The sequence below is a fragment of the Haliotis rubra genome, unplaced genomic scaffold (genome assembly GCF_003918875.1).
Source record: "Haliotis rubra isolate DU_JTF1 unplaced genomic scaffold, ASM391887v1 Scf1000, whole genome shotgun sequence".
Lineage (NCBI taxonomy): Eukaryota > Metazoa > Mollusca > Gastropoda > Lepetellida > Haliotidae > Haliotis > Haliotis rubra.
This window is the reverse complement of record NW_025764894.1, coordinates 255763-276389: the sequence shown is the minus strand read 5'-3', so window position 1 is coordinate 276389 and position 20627 is coordinate 255763. Positions and strand designations below refer to the sequence as shown.

General features: G+C 39.9%; 3 protein-coding genes across 3 annotated transcripts in view; all 3 read left to right on the top strand.

Moving 5' to 3' along the window:
* The window catches only part of LOC124266994, a 33450-nt gene extending 17096 nt beyond the window's left edge, over nucleotides 1–16354 (top strand). Inside the window, exons 7-12 of the mRNA XM_046701840.1 lie at nucleotides 133–1172; nucleotides 1420–1478; nucleotides 9072–9197; nucleotides 9833–9908; nucleotides 10292–10360; nucleotides 13169–16354. Coding sequence (XP_046557796.1) covers nucleotides 133–1172; nucleotides 1420–1478; nucleotides 9072–9197; nucleotides 9833–9908; nucleotides 10292–10360; nucleotides 13169–13824 — 2026 coding nt within the window. The 3' untranslated portion in view covers nucleotides 13825–16354. The remainder of the gene's footprint in view (nucleotides 1–132; nucleotides 1173–1419; nucleotides 1479–9071; nucleotides 9198–9832; nucleotides 9909–10291; nucleotides 10361–13168) is intronic.
* The window catches only part of LOC124267022, a 289774-nt gene that overhangs the window by 24258 nt on the left and 244889 nt on the right, over nucleotides 1–20627 (top strand). The window lies entirely within an intron of this gene.
* Nucleotides 1–20627, top strand: part of LOC124267005 — a 219701-nt gene that overhangs the window by 38182 nt on the left and 160892 nt on the right. The gene's annotated exons all lie outside the window — the stretch shown is intronic.

The following is a 20627-nucleotide window of genomic DNA, read 5'->3' as shown; positions in this document are numbered from 1 at the left end:
TCGGTTTACTTAATTCTGCCAATCACACATCTTCTCAACTTACTTATAGAAACAGCCAGGGATAATTTGGTTATTTAGTGTATGTTACAGGTACATACTTCAAGTAGCTTATTTAAGGTTTCTGTCTTCCAGAATGGACACCTTCCCCAAATGTTCTGTCTGTCAGCAGCAGTTTACCCTGAAAGGCCCCGCCCCCTACCTACTGCCCTGTCTACACGCTGTGTGTGAGACGTGTGTGACATCTGCAGCGGGTGGTGTGATATCATGCTCTACATGTCAGAGGGAAGTCAACCTCACAGATACAAGCCTCCAGAAGGATGCAGTGAGACAGAAGGAAATATTCCACCTGACAGCCAAACATCACCCTACAGAGGTCTCCTGTTCAAATAATGACGGCAACCAGGCTGTGTGCTGGTGTCGGGACTGTCAAGAGCTACTTTGTGAATATTGCCAGAATATGCACAGCAGCCTAAACGTTTTCAGAAACCATGTACTTCAAAACTTCAGTGACATGGTACCGACTGTCTCGAACATTCCGACATCTTGCAGCATCCATAAATACAACTCCCTGGATCTCTTTGATAAAAGCTGCCAGAAGTTGATATGTGCGAGATGTAAAATCCATGATCACGCAGACCATGATGTTGAGGAGTTGGATGTAGCTGCTGATGCTGTAACGAAACAGTTCCACTACCAAAAGAATGAGCTATTAAAGTTGCAGATTCATCAGAATCAGAGCATCGGAGAAGAAATCAAATACACTGACAGAACACACGACACTTTGAAAGAAAATATTGGCCACACATTCCAGACTCTGCGATTGCTTCTTGATCAACGAGAGAGTGAACTTTTGACCTGTCTAGAAACTCATACAAAGGAGACCGAGGCAACACAACAGGCACTCCCCACCACAACTGAAGAAGATTGGGAGACATGCAGAGATGTTTCAGACTACATCGACAAAGTCCTTCTCTATGCCCCCAAATTACACATGCTGGAGCTGGAGAGTCGTGTAGGGGACATAGCTCGGAGCTGCCTCAAAGATGTTGGCTCTCAATCACCTGCTGTAACGTCAGTTTTCCTCAACACAAACAGATTGTCAGAGCTGAAATCAAATATATCGGTATTTGGTGCCATTACCACAAATGAGGGGGACGCTGAACCTTTTAGAGGTATTCAAATTGACCATAATTATAAGTTAATTATTCTTAGTGTGTATTTTGTATGTGTGACATTCTTGTTATGCTTAATTTTGCATTATTTACACCTCTTTTGTATCCGTGTTTCTATAATTTAAGATCCATTATGTCTGTTGATAACATTGTTTTACGTGTTGTAAAATTCATAAAACATTATCCCGGCATTTCAGACCTATGACGTAAATGTGTTTAATCATATATAATTCTCCTGTTGTTGTAGACAAGGATACCCAGACCCTTGTATATAATATGGCAGACCTGGACAGGAAACATAAAATGGTGAGTATAGTCTGTGGTACATCATACCTTCTTTGGCACCCATGAAGGGCCACCTCCTCGTGGTGGGTGCTGGGTCACGCTAAGCGCCCTTCAACCCCCCGTTGTGGACCCGGGGGGCATAGTTTGGTCCACCAACCTGTTCGCCGTGGGTTGCGCCCCTGTGTCGGTGGAGGACGGGAGGCTGGTGGTTGAGGGCACTGGTTCCAGGAACAGTGTTCCTTTGCCCAACACACCACTTCGCCCCTTACTTCACCTAGACGGGTGGTTGAACTGGCCCGGTTCAATCAATCGGCTGGTCTCGCCATGCCCTGTGCATAGTGTACATTTTTGCACATTTAACTCTTTTGGGGTTTTGGCCATTTTTGATTGTGTATTTATAAATTATTGTTCTATTTAATTGCCTATGCCAGAAGGCGGTGGCTCATGGGCCAATCTGGCACTATTGACCTCCGGGTTCTGTTTGTCTTCAGGTAAATGTCTAGGGCGGAACCAGCCTTACTTTTATTCTGTTTGATTATTATAGCTACCCGTGTCTCTTTTGCTGGAGTATAGCATCCCTGTAACCCTGGTGGTCGTAGTCGGCTTCCACTTCGACACCGTCCTTGTTGACACTCCATGGTGGGTGGGGAGCGGGAATGTTGAATGATTTTCCTTATCATGGCAACCTTACTTCACACTGGTTCTAGATCCAAAAATAAAAGAAGACATTTAGATACAGATACCATTTCTTCTTCTGAGGATGAAAGTGGCTCTCAAAGTAACATCGACTCATGGCCACGGTTTCTGGTGGTTAATGGCGTTGATGGAGCACCTCTCCAGATTAACCCTTTTGTTGTGTCCAAGGCTGTTGACGGGATTTGTGGAGATGTCAAGAATGTAACGCGTCTCAGAAATGGATCTCTGCTTGTCGAATGTTCACGGCGTCAACAGTCAGTTAATCTTCTCAAAGCAGATCATTTTGGAACTACTGAAATTGCTGTCTCTGTGCACAAATATTTAAATTCGAGTAGGGGTGTCATCCGAGATCGTGCAAGGTGTCTTTCTGACATGTCCGAGGATGAGATAGCTTCAGAACTCAAATCTCAAGGTGTCACGTCTGTGAAAAGGTTCACCAGAAAAGATCAGGACAGAGTTGTACCAACGACCACTTATCTTCTTACGTTTGCGTTTCCCAAAGTACCGTCATCAATCAAGGCTGGTTATTTCAACATCGGAGTGGATGTATATATACCAAATCCACTCCGATGTTATAATAATCAGAAGTTTGGGCATGGGGCCAGGTCTTGTACTAAGTCCCCAACTTGCTCCCGTTGCAGTAAAGATCATGATGGTACTACCTGCACAGATGACATTCGGTGTGCTAACTGCAATGGTGAGCACTTCTCTTCATCAAAATCCTGTCCATTCTACCAGAAACAGTCACAAATACTCAAACTCAAAGCATACCAATAATATTTCCTTTTCTGAAGCAATTAAATTACTGACTCCGCAAACTCGTACTACTACATCCACAATCTCGTACTCTGCTGCCATTTCATCTTCAAAGTGTACTGTTGACAGAGCATGTCAGACTGACATCTGCTGGGTCACAGACAAACAATCACTGTCTACATTTGCTACACATGGCAACGAATCTTCAACGTCTGCGTCACAGACTGAGATTCAGAGTGAACGTTCAACTGCACCTGAGCTAGTGCTAGAATCTGAAACTGAGACTGCAAAGTTATCACCAAAACCTGTAAAACTGACAAGCAAAGAAAGGAAACAATTAAAGAAGAAAGAGTCCCGGACCCTCAAACATGTAGAGGTGCCGTCCCCATGAAGATCTCCTGTAGTGGTTCATAACAATTTTGAACCTTTAGACATGGAAGTCAATTCTTCTCCACCAACTCAACGGAGAGGATCTTCCTCAGGTTCACGATCTCCAGTTCAGCCTCCATGAGCTGTACTTTCAATATTCTTCAGTGGAACTGTAGAGGCCTTAGAAACAATTTCAATGATCTGCAACTTTTAATTCAAGACTTCAAGCCATCAGCATTATGTTTGCAAGAAACCTATCTAAAACACACGGATAAATTTGATATCAGACAATATGATTCCTACAACTGTTTCTCACCTCCAGGTGCTAAAGCTACTGGAGGATCTTCTATTTTAGTGAATCATGGAACTATCCACAGTCTTGTTCCTCTCAATACCCCTCTTCAGGCAGTTGCGGTCCGTGTTACTTTGCATATTGCTGTTACCTTATGTTCATTGTATATCCCACCATCATCGTCTCTGCAGCAATCTGATCTTCAGATGCTTTATGACCAACTCCCAAAACCATGTCTTATCATGGGAGATTTAAATGGTCATAACCCACTTTGGGGTAGTAATACCACCAACGCAAAAGGAAAGATTCTTGAGGACTTCGTCACAAATAATGATTTATGTATTTTTAATGATAATTCTAACACATATCTTCATCCTGCAACTGGCTCATACTCCTCTCTAGATTTATCCGTTGCAGACTCCAGCTTATACAATGAATTTGAATGGTCAGTCCACGATGATCTTTGTGGAAGTGACCATTTTCCCACTGTTCTTTCAGCCATAAACCCCAGTGATGCTGCACCATCGTCTAGGTGGAACTTTAACAAGGCAGATTGGTCTTTATTCGATGCCGTGTGTACAAACAGATTAAAACCTGATTTTTTTCTAAATGTGTCTGATCCTATTCAGATGTTTTCTGAAGAATTGAATATGATTGCTGATGATTGTATTCCCAAGTCCTCTATGGTCCCACACATCCGTAAGCCATGGTTCACTATTGACTGCAAACAAGCTAGAAAGGCTAGGAAAAAGGCAGAAAAATATTTCCGTCGGCACCCGACAGTCCATAACTTAAACCAATTTAAAATTTCAAACGCCAAGGCTCGTCGTACATTTAAACAAAATAAACGACAGTCATGGCGAAATTATGTTTCTAACATTAACTCACGAACACCTGTTTCTAAGGTATGGAATATGGTGAAGAAGATAAAAGGTAAAGGTTCCAAATGTAGTGTGCACCATCTTAAGGAGGGTAACTCTTTCTTAACAGAAAAATCTGATATTGCTAACAAATTAGGTGAAACTTTAGCCAAACATTCCTCCTCATCCAATTATTCACCAACCTTTCAGAAATTTAAAACCAGCAAGAAAAGAAAATTAATTTTAATTCCGATAATGGGAGGATTATAATGAAATCTTTTCCATTCATGAGCTCCATACTGCCCTTGGGCAAAGCTCATGACACTGCTTCAGGTCCCGATAATATTCATTATCAGCTTCTTAAACATCTCCCTGAATCATGTTTAGAAACATTATTAAATATCTTTGACAGTATATGGACTTCTGGTAATTTCCCACCATCATGGCGCAATGCCATAATCATTCCTATTCTAAACCTGGACGGGATCATACTGATCCGTCTAATTACAGACCAATTTCTTTAACTAGCTGTGTTTGCAAGACAATGGAACGTATGGTTAATAATCGTCTAGTTTGGTACCTGGAAACCAACAACCTTATCACTGACATTCAATGTGGTTTCCGGAAAAATCGTAGTACCATCGATCATTTGGTACGATTGGAGTCTTTCATAAAAAATTCCATGCTAAATAAACAACATGCTGTGTCGATTTTTTTCGATCTTGAAAAGGCATATGATACGACTTGGAAGTATGGCATTTTGAAAGATCTCCATGATTTTGGTTTGAGGGGTCGTTTACCCCTTTTTATATCACAGTTTTAGAAGACAGACAATTTCAAGTCCGAGTGGGGACTACCCTGTCTGATCATTACAGTCAGGATCAGGGTGTCCCTCAAGGCAGCATTTTGTCTGTCACTTTATTTAGTGTTAAGATCAACAGTTTATCAAAGGTTTTAAATGATTCAATTGATGGATCTCTTTTTGTGGATGATTTTAATATTTCTTGTCGTGGGAAAAATATGCATACTATTGAACGGCAACTGCAGCTGTGTTTAAATAAAATAGATAAATGGTGTCTTGAAAACGGTTTTAAATTTTCTAAATCCAAAACTAATTGTATACATTTTTGTAGAAAATATAAACCGCATAAAGACCCGGAACTATCTTTACATGGCACTCCAATCAAAGTTGTCAAGGAGGCCAAGTTCTTGGGTCTAATTTTCGACTCCCATTTAACTTTTCTTCCGCATATTAAATCACTTAAAGCTAAATGCCTGAAGGCCCTTGACTTGTTGAAAGTTGTTTCCAACTCAAAGTGGGGAGGGGGATCAAACTACCCTCCTCCACTTATATCGATCATTGGTCCGCTCAAAACTTGATTATGGCTCCATCGTATATGGTGGGGCCTGTAAAAGCAACCTCAAACTCCTTGATTCTATCCATCACCAGGGTCTAAGACTTTGTCTTGGGTCTTTCAGAACCTCTCCCATTGACAGTCTCTACGTTGAGGCCGATGAGCCATCTTTAAAACTTCGCCGTATCAAATTGTCCCTACAATATATCACAAAGTTATATTCTAATGAATCAATCCTGCTCACACTTGCGTTTTTAATCCTCTTTATGAGGACTTGTATAATAAAAACCTTCACTTGTTCCGCCTCTTGGTTTAAGAATTAAACCATTTCTTTCTGCTGCCGGCATTGAGCTGGAAAATATATCTCCTTCCGTCTTCTTTCTTCTCCTCCTTGGCAACTGGTGAGGCCTGAAGTTGACCTAACTCTGACAAAGTTTAAAAGAAATCTGAAACTAATGAATTACAGTATAAACAAGAATATAATCAATTAAAAATCAAATATAGAACATACAAATCCTTATTTACAGATGGGTCCAATGACCGCGGCGCAGTGGCATGTGCCACTGTCATTGGATCCCGAACAATATCTTCTAGAATACCTGATAACAGCTCTATATTTACAGCAGAAGCAAACGCCATCTTCACAGCTCTTAAATATATTCAAAGACACCCCAAACATAAACAATATATAATATTTTCTGACTCTCTTTCTTGCCTTCAGGCTATTAAAAAATCTTTCTTGCAAACATCCACTTTTAATTGAAATAATCGAATTGTATAATGAGCTTGCTACTGGCCAATGCGACATCGTCTTCTGTTGGTTACCCAGCCACGTTGGCATTTCAGGGAATACAATGGCCGATCTTGCTGCTAAGGCAGCACTCAACAAATCTGTGACACCACTTCTTATTCCATATTCTGATTATAAAGCTGGCATTAGAACTTACATCCGTGATCTGATGCAGAAGAAGTGGGACAACCAAGTAGGTATTAATAAACTACATGCAATAAAACCTTATATTGGTTACACCTACTTGGGTTGTCAGTCCAGATTTGAGGAGGTCATTATGCGACGATGTCGCATTGGCCATACGCGCTATACTCACAAATACCTATTGAAAGGTGAGGATCCTCCGTTTTGTATCCCTTGTGATGAGAGAACCACGGTCAAGCATATCCTGCTTGACTGTGTTGAATTCTCCATCATAAGGGATAAATATTCAATGTAAAAACAATGAAGGATCTTTTACAAATGTTAGTTATCATTTAATTATTGGTTTTTTAAAAGAAATTGATTTCTTTGATGAATTCTGATTAATGTGGTTTATAAATAGATATATTTTAAAGATTGGTAATTTAGATTAGTACCTTAGATTGTTAGTGGCTGTACCCTCAAAGGAGGTTAAAGTACTGTAAAATTATTGTCCTCCTGAGAGGGTACGTAAGTCCCAAAACTTTCAAAGTAGACTTTTCACATACCAAGTTTTTAAACGTAGTATTTTTGTTCATTTAGATTTTGGCTAAATTGTCCTACAATCACCAGCGGCTGAAGGGATGGTGTAAATCCAACTAGGGTCCATGCAGGTAGCAAAGGTACTGTAAGTCCCCATGGACCTAGCATGGTGACCTACTTTCAGTTGTTGGTGATCTATAACCATTTTATATTGTGTTGTCCCTGTGGTTAAAATGTTTTAGACTCTATTACTAGTTTTATCTGTATATGTGATATTCTAGTTGTTTTACTGCCCTTCGTTGGCAGGTTTTATAATATTCATATATTTCATTTCAGTATCAAATGTTCTCGTCACGATATGGCTGAAATATTGCCGAAATGATGACAAACAGACTAAATATTAACTCTGTGCCGCAACTCAAGGCTCCAAGAAACGAAGCAGCCGGGATACAGAACCCAGTCAGAGCGGACGGGTGTGCACTCAAGTGTAACGGCTGGTTCATTTGCAGATGCCCTCACGGGTCTTTGTGTGTGTATATATAGAGATGTTGGGTTTTGTAAATACATGCTCATTTTTTGTGTAAAACATTTTGCAATCAACAGACATCATAACATGTCATGTGTTCAAGTATCACACCTGCCTGTCTGTGTAATTACATAATGTGACAGAGACCGAACTCGGGCCATAAATCAATGCATTTTGTTTATGGTGTATAGCCTGATTGGTGTTAAGTTCAAATTGCATGTGGTCAGTGATAGCAGCTGTGTATTGAATATTGTCATGTGCAGACAGGCAGGCAGACACACAGGTGTCAATAAAACAAGACATTGAGTTTTGTCTGTGACAACGACATATCTATATATTGAAATTTTGTCAACGCTAAAAAATGACATTGCTTTTAAGTATCGAAATGAGAATGTGACTCGGTAAGAAGAACGTGTGGTGAAATAGACAAATGAAATTATATAAACAGTTAATTTACTGTCAAAACATATAAAAAGCTCGCGCCTGTGAGATATCAACAAAACATTAGAAAAATAGCTCACACCAAAGCCTTCACCGAGTATTCACCCGACAACCCACTTCCTAGCTGCGCGAACCTATTTCACTGCGCATATGCTATGAGCGCAGCCCAGCTGTTGAAACCCGTTTTCCCCAGAAAAGTCTGGGGAAAATTAGTGAAACGTTTGAACTCTGATTTCGCGCGTTTTTTTTCATCGCGTTATTTTTCAACTTTATAAGTTGAATTTGCATTTTTGATGATTTGTTTTGGTATGTCCATACCAAAAGGTATCAGAATCTGCAAAGTTGTGTTTTACGTTGCATGTGACCTTTAAAGCTCTTGTAATTGTATCAGCCCATTAAATAATCTGTGTGAGTTTTTTCAGGAAAGTAAAGAAATGAAGTCGAAAATTGATTCGGACGAGAAAAATGTTAAAACCTTACGGACAGGCTCAGTGGGGAAATCAAAATCTTGAAATCGTTTCTTCTATTTTTCATAACTTCACGTGCTTTCAAACATTTAAATGTGTCAGCATCTACACTTAGGTGATCGCAATAGTCATCGAAAACATTTGAAAGGATGCAGTGCACTTGATGACAGTTTCCTGACGTTCTTTTCAAACGTTTAGTTAGGGTCCGACCCCTGGATACGGTTGTGAATATGACAGTGTGCAAGTGAATTTTATGTGAGCCCTGTTTGTTCAAGAATTTCACAAACATTTCTGTTAATAAAGATTGCAAACGTTATAATTAATTATTACATGCCCTGGAAACCGTATACCCTTGAGCTAACCAATGTTTTGATATAGAATTATGTACAATGTTTACAGCTCATTGCCGAGAAGGAAAACATCGAGAAGAGACTCTCAACAAAACTGGATTCAGGGGAGAAACGGATTGAAAGCTACAGACTGCTCACAGACAAGCTCCATGGAGACATCAGTAGCCTCAAATCGGTTTGGTTTTATTATTTACGTTCGTTCATACCTTTAGACATCCTAGCATCTGCCCTTATATTCCAGTATATATGTCACAAAAAAAATATCGCTTCACGTCATCTCAATTTATAATCAATAAAAATCCTTTAAATGTGTTGTGAATGTATCAGCCCATTAAATAATCTGTGTGTTTTGAGAGTTTTTTTCAGGGAAGTAAAGAAATGAAGTCGAAAATTGATTCGGACGAGAAAAATGTTTAAACCTTACGGACAGGCTCAGTGGGGAAATCAAAATCTTGAAATCGTTTCTTCTATTTTTCATAACTTCACGTGCTTTCAAACATTTAAATGTGTCAGCATCTACACTTAGGTGATCGCAATAATCATCGAAAACATTTGAAAGGATGCAGTGCACTTGATGACAGTTTCCTGACGTTCTTTTCAAACGTTTAGCTAGGGTCCGACCCCTGGATACGGTTGTGAATATGACAGTGTACAAGTGAATTTTATGTGACCCCTGTTTGTTCAAGAATTTCACAAACATTTCTGTTAATAAAGATTGCAAACGTTATAATTAATTATTACATGCCCTGGAAACCGTATACCCTTGAGCTAACCAATGTTTTGATATAGAATTATGTACAATGTTTACAGCTCATTGCCGAGAAGGAAAACATCGAGAAGGAAAACATCGAGAAGAGACTCTCAAAGAAACTGGATGTTATACTTGGTAAATTTGCATTACGTTTCTTCCTGTGCCTCCCAGGTCACTTAATCCGCAATATATTTGACGACTTCACTTGTATCTACAATCAGTTAAAATCATCGAAGTGGTAAACAAATATAATCCTTGTCTCCTTTAGCTTTCCTCCCATACTAAAACAAATCATATAATCACCTTAACATATATGATAAACATGGAGTCACTAAACCTTCCCGAACAGATTCTATCATCACTATTTGATTATGATTCCTTAAACGCATGCTCATGATAAAGTCGGAACGGACACAGCTCTTGTCAGAGGCTTTGTGTATTTTAAATGGGTTTTGTGGCTTACATTTATCATATATATACATTATACATATATGGTTATATGCATGTTTGTTTTACAGGTGTGGCCAGGGAATGTGGTATCCATCTGCTGAAGCCAGGGACTGTAGACAAGTCTGTGGTGCTGAAGTGTGAGTACATTTACTCAAATAACATACAACGTCAGCACACCACATAAGACATACTACTACTGAGGAGGATAGACGAAGTTACGTATCTCATGCTTGAAGTAACGCACGCTGGGGTTCAATGATTGTGTGGTATTGTTTTAACAATGTAACGCATCATGAGGGCCTAATGTTCCAGGGTCATGCCTGGCGATCAACGTAAACACGGGCACCCGTTGATGGACTGATCTTTGACATTTTTTTCTTCAAATACCTAATTTTCCAAATTTGTAAATCACAGACTGAGACACACTGGACATATTGGCTATATTTTGTTAAATTCTGCGAATTTAATTGATGCCAGTAACCAGAAGGTGTTCATCGTGATGTTGATGACGCACGTCCAGCCTGGTGGAGCGTTACTGTTGGTAATGAAAATTCACATATTTTGTTTTAATCCTAAAAGTCACTTGGTACTGTGTATACCCCTCAGCAGACTACACCCACTCAGTTGAAGAATATTTAAGAGTTTTGTTAATAGAATCTTCTTGTATGTCATTTCTAACTGAAAATATTTACAACCCCTTTCATCACATATTTAATATTCATAACCACCATATATCGATAAAACAGAGTAAATAGTGTTATTGTTTGCGTCCATTGACGTCCCAAGAATTTTTTTAATACTATTATTCATGAGAATCAATAAGATCAGTTACACCATTTCAAGAACACTGCAAAATGTGTTGGAGTAACTCAGGACACGTGCGTGACCACGTGACATCATCTAGCCACTCTCAATTCCTTCTCTTTGACATAATTGAGAAGGACTTAAAATTTGTAAACAAAAAGACATAAGTGCATTTGGTCCCTGTTTCACAAAATACAAACTTAGTTATCATGTTAAAAAAAGTATAAAACTGTCAACAGTTGACGTCTGCAAGCATCTGTTTTTGATCGAGCAAGAAAAGAAACGTGCCTCCGCCAAATCGTGGTTGTGATGAGTTGCACTTGCGGGGCTCTCGTGTCATACAGCAAAAATGCATTTCTATTTTGGGGGGATATTCTCAATTACTGTTTATGCCAGTAAATAGAAGATGTTTATCAAGATGTTGACGACGCATATCCAGTATGATTACAAATGGTGCGTTAAATAAAGCAAGACTAAAGTGGTGGAGCGTTGTTGTTGGTAATGACATAAAAACGGTAAAAGCTGAGAGTGACTTTCAATAAAGTTTACAAATCAACATTCACCCCTGTGACATTTCCTTTTTTCACTTTTTACTCATGAAAGTCATTCGGCAGTCCTAGTATTGTTTACAATCCTACCAAAGACTCAGCTCTTATTTGAAGATATCAATATATTATGAAAATTGTAGATTTTTGCCGATTGTGTTATATTGTTTCTACCATATCTAACTGAAAATATTAACGACCCCTTTTATCATATATTCAACGTTCATAATCTCTCTGTATCGTAATAAACAGAGTAAATAGTGTTAATTTTTGCGTCCACTGATAAGAATAACCAAGTAAAAAGAAATTAAGTATCTCTAAAATGAATTACCCCATTTCCAACAACACTGCAAAGTGAGTTGGAGTTGCAAGCACACGTGCGCGATCACAAGTTCGCAAGCCACTCTCAATTCCTTATTTTTCATATAACCAGCGATAGACCTAAAATTTGTCAATGTGACATAAGCGCATTTGAACCTTATTTCACCAGCTTCTAGCTTAGTTGTGATATTTGCCCGTTAAAAACAGAGTGAAATTGACAACAGTTGATCGTCTTCAAGCAACTGCTACTGATACTGAGAGCGGGAAAATCGACCTCGCCTCCGCTGAAGCGACCTCGACACGAGTTGCACGTGCTGGGCCGGTGTGTCACAACAAAGAGCGGGAAGGCATTTCGAAAATATTTTGGAATACTCTTAATTAATTCTGTTAGGTATTTGGTCTCAACATGTTTTTTCTTTTGCTACAAACCATAACAATATAATATTTTCCAAAATATGATCTTCCAGAAACATTAAGAAAAAACATGACTTGTTTGTACATAATGTCATTATCATTTATCCTGTTTGCGTCCTCCTGACAATCTACTTTCTTGTCATTGTCAACCCGCCGAGCGATCCCTGATGATGTATATTAGAACTGGTCTTCAGTAATCCATGCTAGTCGTAAGAGACGACTAACAGGACCGGGTGGTCAGGCTCGTTATGGATATTTTCGTAGATCGATGCTGGTATTGTCAATCACTGGATTATTGGGTGTAGACTGCATGTTTTGCAGATCGCCGTGATATAGCTGGCATACTGCTATAACCGAGTGCCCTATTAAACAACAAACAGGCAGTCTAGCGAGCCATGCTCGTCCTTAACATGTCACCTAATCTCCCGAATGACGTCCCCTACTCAAGTGACACTGATTTTGACAATGTTTGACATGCGATCTACACGTTCCTCATTATAGCGCGTCTGTATAATGAAACAGTGTACCACTGCGACTGTTCGCTTCTGTATGATCGATGATTATCCTGCTCTGTTTACCATTCCGTGTCTGTAATTCAGAATATCAACTGTAAATATTTCTGATTCCTTTAAGGCCATTCAGATTGACGTGTTGCCCTAACCATACTGACAATTCGGGTAGATTTAATATCAGTTGATCCAAATATAATACACAGCAGTTTTATTGTACTTACTTCTGCTTTGATTATATTGCTGTATGCATATCAGTACTTTGTAGATAGATGTGAATTTCGTGCACATTAATATTAGTATGGAACTTAGCGGCTTATGTCTTATTTACATTTAAATTCACATGTTGTAGGTATACCACTGAAGTATGACAAAGACAGAGTCAATCTCGACAAAGTCCACATCAAAACAGAAGGAGACCTGGTCAACAGGAAGTCGGACACCAGACCTGCAGGGAAGGGGAGACTGAAGAAGTACACCGGCACATGCAGCACTGTCCCCTTCCCCCAGGATGGCTGTCTCCAGTACTGGGAGGTGGAGAACAGGGTCAGTCTGGACAAACTACTCTCAGAGAAACTGCTCATCCTGGAGGTTGGAGTATGTAGGGAGGAGCAGAGGGACGTGCATCATTATATATATGGCCGTCCTCACTCCTACTGTATGACCGTCGCCCGCTGTACTATACACGGTGGGATATGCAGGATGATAGGGAAGGAAGGGAAGCGTGTGCTGTGTCTACCTGACACTCTCCCCAACACAGCAGGGACATCACACACACTCCATTACGGTGTTGTCTATGATGATGCCAGGAAAAAGATTGTCTTCATTGATGTGAAGGAGAAGAAAGTCATGTCGACGTTAGACAATGTAGACTGTAGTGAACCACTGTGGCCGATGTTCGGGGTGTATAACGCACATCGCCTCACTGTCAGCATGAGACTTGTAGTTGGCAGCGACATCAACATGACGGAGGAGAAGAAAGCGATGATTGTCAAAGCGCTGTCGTGATGGTGACAGTGATGGTTACTATGAACACATGGATACGTAGTAGATACCTAACAGCAGCATGAGTGAAGAGAACCTTCCTCGTGACCTTGTTGTATGTGAGATTCTCAAGTGTTTATACAAACACAAACAGTGAAGCTTGTAGAAAACATACCGCTAGTAGTGCAACTTATGATCTAGTACACCTATAAACTATTTTCCTGCACGTAGCATGTGGATATCATACGTGAGTAATCGCAGTTAAAATATTCATTAAAAACAATATGATCCCTAAACATGTCCATTGATCATAACCGAACATGTATCGGAACATACACTACACGGACCTGGTGAATCCCACGGGGGTGTTTGACATGTACTGGAACATACACTACACGGACCTGGTGAACACCACGGGAGTATATGACGTGTATGTGAACATACACTAAACAGACCTGGTGAATACCACGGGGGTGTATGACATGTATGGGAACATAAACTACACGGACCTGGTGAACACCACGGGAGTGTATGACATGTATGTGAACATACACTAAATGGACCTGGTGAATCCCACGGGGGAGCATGACATGTATGGGAACATACACTATGCAGACTTGGTGAATACCACGGGGGTGTATGATATGTATTAGAACATACACTACACAGACCCGGTGAATACAACGAGGGTGTATGACATGTATTGGAACATACACTACACAGACCTGGTGAATACCACGAGAGTGTATGCCAGTTTTTGTCACTCATTGCTTCGATATTTGATACAAGTGTTTTATTTGACTTGTTTAACAGTTGACTTGTAAGTTTCACTGAGATGATGTCACAATCCACAGTAGCTTATCGTGTTAAGGCGATATTTATTTTTTCTTTGTTAGAAACTGAATGAGAAATATGTGTATTGTCAATTTGTTCAAAGTGTATTGTTTTGTATTGGGTTAACCCAAAACATGTATATACAAGGAGCATATCAGATAGATTTTAAAAGAGCCATTCCAACAGTATTTATAGGCACTTCGTCGCAATAATCAGAGGGAGGGAGGCATAATCTTGTAATCAGACGCTCGCGTGCCAGAAATGAATTGTGATATTTCACAAACACTTCAGTGACTATGTCTTGTGTAAAGGGATGATTGATTTTATTAGCCAGCCCCAGAGCTTGTAACTCTTGCAGAAATATTGTTTTGTTTCAGGATAAGTTGACATACCGCTTCTTGTAAGAAATACAAGGCAGCGGTTGTAGTAAATGTATATGTCTATATCTCTACAGTAAGGGGATACAGAAACATGATTTGTTATTTTATCATACTATTTTGTAATATAGACATTTGTTTGTGTACGTTAGTGGACAGTGTTCTTTTTGGCTTCCAAGATGAGAGGCCGCTCTCCTGTGGATATGTAGTTCGGAATAACCAGAAAGCTGTTTGATACTTTTTCACTTATTTACGCACGCGTCGTCGTACTTTAGCTATAATAGTTCAGGACAAAGGAGGACCTTATTACACTATACATGGTGGGAGAGCGAACTGTACACATATACTTATCTTGCCTTTCCTCTTGTACTGCGAAAATGGAGTTTAGAATAACCAGAAAGCTGTTTGATACTTTTTGACTTCCAAGATGAGAGGCCGCTCTCCTGTGGATATGTAGTTCGGAATAACCAGAAAGCTGTTTGATACTTTTTCACTTATTTACGCACGCGCCGTCGTACTTTAGCTATAATAGTTCAGGACAAAGGAGGACCTTATTACACTATACATGGTGGGAGAGCAAACTGTACACATATACTTATCTTGCCTTTCCTCTTGTACTGCGAAAATGGAGTTTAGAATAACCAGAAAGCTGTTTGATACTTTTTGACTTCCAAGATGAGAGGCCGCTCTCCTGTGGATATGTAGTTCGGAATAACCAGAAAGCTGTTTGATACTTTTTCACTTATTTACGCACGCGTCGTCGTACTTTAGCTATAATAGTTCAGGACAAAGGAGGACCTTATTACACTATACATGGTGGGAGAGCAAACTGTACACATATACTTATCTTGCCTTTCCTCTTGTACTGCGAAAATGGAGTTTAGAATAACCAGAAAGCTGTTTGATACTTTTTGACTTCCAAGATGAGAGGCCGCTCTCCTGTGGATATGTAGTTCGGAATAACCAGAAAGCTGTTTGATACTTTTTCACTTATTTACGCACGCGTCGTCGTACTTTAGCTATAATAGTTCAGGACAAAGGAGGACCTTATTACACTATACATGGTGGGAGAGCGAACTGTACACATATACTTATCTTGTCTTTCCTCTTGTACTGCGAAAATGGAGTTTAGAATAACCAGAAAGTTGTTTTGATATTAATTTACTTATTGTGAACATTTGCAAACGCTTAACACAAATACTAATCTTGTCTTTCCTCTACTAGCATTATACTTGTTCCATTTCCAAGTCAGCAAATCGCACATATAGTACTTTTCGGAGCTTTACCCATACACTGTTGTATTTGTAGTGGAGATTTACAATAAAGAATAGTCAAATACTAAATTTGTTCTTTTTGCTGTTAGTTCAGATTTTCATGGATATCAGAGTTGACATCTTTTACTTAACTAAAATAAACAGGCATGAGTTCTGAGAAGTTCTCGGACGGTGGGGTAGCCTAGTGGTTAAAGCGTTCGCTCGTCACGCCGAAGGCCCGGGTTCGATTCCCCACATGGGCACAACTTGTGAAGTCCATTTCTGGTTGGCCCCGCCGTGATATTGCTGGAATATTGCCATATTCAGCCAGCTCAGCTGAAAAGTTGTGATGCAGGCATTCTGTCAAAAAAAAAAAATATTGCTGACTATGGCGTTAAACAACAAGCAAACAAACAATCATGAACATCAAAGGCAACGTCTGCTGTGACGCTGGAATCTTCGGACCTGGAGACGGAACCATTGTTCAGACAAAGGCAGGTACCTGCTTCATGATGGTCGTCTGAGAGTTTTGAGGCTCATTAACACTGGCTACCTGACAAGGAACATTTATCCTACAGATTAAAATGAACATTGCTTTTCGTTTGGATCGTCTTAACTGGATTATTGAATGACGAATAATTCTTGTTTCTAAACTTGGTGAGGTGTGAACATCTGGATGTTGAACTCACATCGCATGAAAAACAACCAAACCCACGACACCCTGACTTTCGGTTCCCCTTGCAAAAATAGAGGCTTGAATTCAAGGATTTTACGAATGCTTCCATTAATTGTGGCCATTATAGAGAATCCAATTCACTTGTGTGACTTGTATTCTCGTTTGAGAATGTGTGACTTGTATTTTTGTTTGAGAATTCGCAGTCACCTTGTCATAAAGAAAAGATCACAGTCATCAAAAACGAGTGACTAAACGTCACAATTTTAATACAATCGTTAAACTTCGGTAAAGCGCAATTCCGAACGCTATCAATCGGTAAATATCTGCCCTGCAAGTCCCACATAGAGAGTTCAGGTTTTGGGGGTATATAGCTGAATGTTCAAATTTGAACGTTTATAGTTGAGTGGTTAAATATGTAGTGTTTTCACCAGAATGGTTCAGTGACCAGCACTTCCAAGTCTGATTGCATGCGGCGACTCTGTTAATTGAATGGTCAGGTTCGGTGACATAATGGATTATCTGGCTCTGCTTATACTATCAATCATTAGTTTGTATGGTTCAGATTTGGTGTTGTAAGAGTCAGAGAGATGGAATATCCTTCAGTGCGATGTTAACTAAGAAATATATGCACCGCACATAGATCTACAAACCCTTAGCCTCAACATACATTAGTACAGACGTGTCCAGCCAGCATAAGGGGAACAACTCGTGCTGGCTTAATATTATTCAGACCGCTCAGAAAGCACATATCTGGTAGATCAGCCGTCACTTCTCTGCCGCGGGTCTTGTATGTGAGTGACACCGTTATAATACCCTACCTTGTACATTTAGTTGAAACTTAGACTCAGTTATACATGCAATGTTTGTTTTGCAATGAACGTAACTGATACATACATTTTATTACCATAGAGAACACTGATCATTTGGGGTTGTGCTATAACGCACGTAAAGCTTATCAGGGGCCATGTATGCAGTAGACCATCCACGACTATCCAGTGCAGTGTATCGCCATTCGACTAAATACCTTCGACACAATCAGCACCTTCTTTTGGTGACGTAACTAGCTCCCTTGCTCTAACCACTAACTATATCCAGACTTTCCCCAATACATGATACTCTAACCACTAACTATGTCCAGACTTCCCCCCAATACAAGATACTTGGAATCAACAAACAATCATAATTTTCGCTTCTGAGTTTGGGATTCAGAAATACCCATCAGCACATGCTCTGGGTGTATCACAAATCACAGGACGACAGGGAATCCAAGTCTTTTGTCTGGTTTTACGATACACTAAGAGTCGAAACAAGTATCGTTGCTTCTTTAAGTCATAAAAACGTCATTTTTAATTGAACGTATATTTCGGGGCGTCCAAACCGAGCTCACAACGATGCCACAGGGGTGCCTGGGACATGTCATGATGCAACAGAGATGTGAAAGACTAGCTGCTCAGTGAATACTGCTTAACGCCGCATCCTGGGTCGCAATTGGTCGTCAGCTGTCTTGACATCACAATCAAATCACCGGCCTGTGAAGTTGGTTGAACGCTGTACCTTTTACATTCAAGACACTGGTTGTTACCATTTGAGTGTGAGTGAGTGAGTTTAGATTTACGCGGCACTCAGCAGTATTACAGCTATATGGAGGCGGTCTGTAAATAATCGAGACTTGACCAGACATTCCAGTGATCAACAGCACTGAGCATCGATCTGCGCAACTGAAATACGATGACATGTGTCAACCAAGTCAGTGAACCTGACCACCCGATCCCGTCAGTCGCTTCTTACTACAAGCATGGGTTACTGAAGACCAATTCTAACCCGGATCTTCGCGGGTCGTTACTATTTGAAAAGTGAAAAACACGAAAGAGTGAATTTGGAATAAGTATTATGCGCATGCGTGCGGGCGTGCATATATATTCACCTCTTGCCCTTTAAAGTTAAAATGATTTCTGTTTAACGTTTGAGCTCCAAGACAAGTTTAAGCTCCCAAGGTTCACATTCCAAGGTTCACATTCTCCATGTCTCAAACATGGTGACTGGGCTGACGAATAAAATTATATTTATCATAACATACTGAATTCATAAAAAGGTCAATGGTAAACACCAGAAACAAACCCCGTTTGCTTAACGACACCCAGTAACGCTGGGGTCAGCCCGTCCAATAGACAAACATGCTTACATCATAAACATGTATTTACACGTTAAATATCATATGTGTCCAAATGCCAAGAAGTGATGTTCATTGTTGTGAGTATATATCGTGATGCCCACAGCCATTACCTTCTACAGGCATGATGTGAAGGTTACAAAGAGGATTACACAGAAATAAAAATCAATCGTCACAGTTAGACAACTGCCTGGTTAGACACGAGGAGCGTCCTCCGCTGTTGGTTGTTCACGATGTACGTCTTGATGAAGGTTGAATGACTATGTCGTACTTAGACTGTCAGTAAAATAAACTTCAAATTTGTCACCCGCCCACCACACCTATCAGCTTCGATATCCTTTCTTTCCAGTTTTACAAAATAATCACGAGCTTGACGCTTACAGTAATTGACAGTTCTGATATCAGTAAATATGCATATAAAACTATAGATTATCCGTAGCTGTTTTGAGAAAGAGTTCATTAAATGCAAAACGCAAGCTACTAATGTAAGCAACCACTTAAGTGACATAATCGCTTCCAATGAAATCTCCCACTTGACTTGCTATTGCATCGAACGTAATGCGTATAGAAGCCACAATATGAATCAATACTCTCGTCTGTGTGTGAGTAGTTTCACTCGACGTTACCGACATCAACATTGTTGTCGGAGTCCAGAGCTCTTGATTGTATAACACTAGTCATATTGACTGTAGCAGGTTTATCTCAGTTACTCAACACAGGGCAATACAAATAATACTGACTGTAGCATCTATACCTCCATCACTTAGCACAAGGAAGTACAAGTCATAGAGTCTCGAGCATCTATACCTCCATCTCTTAGTACAACGAAATACAAGTCATACAGTCTCGACCATCTATACCTCCATCTCTAAGTACAAGGAAGTACAAGTCATACAGTCTCGAGTATCTATCCCTCCATCTCTAAGTACAATGATATACAAGTCATACAGTCTTGAGCATCTATACCTCCATCTCTTAGTACAAGGAAATACGAGTCATACAGTCTCGAACATCTATACCTCCATCTCTAAGTACAAGGCAATACAAGTCATACAGTCTCGAGCATCTATACATCCATCTATCTTAGTACAAGGAAATACAAGTAATACAGTCTCGAGCATCTATACCTCCATCTCTTAGTACAAAGCAATACAAGTCATACTGACTCGAGCATCTATACATCCATCTATCTTAGTACAAGGAAATACAAGTCATACCATCTCGAGGATCTATACTTCCATCTCTTAGTACAAAGCAATACAAGTCATGCTGACTCGAGCATCTATACCCCCATCTCTTAGTACAAAGCAATACAAGTCATGCTGACAAGAGCAGCTGCATCTTATTTACTCAGTAACAGGCAAATAAAATCATACTCATAGTCTGGCTTTCAGTCCCTGAACAGCACTATTTTCCCTACTGTCTATCCCTCCCTGCAATGCTAAAGCCCTAAATGAAGCAAGTCTAGATTTCCTCAGGTTCAGGTTCTGAATCTCCCATTTCATTGGGGTTACTTT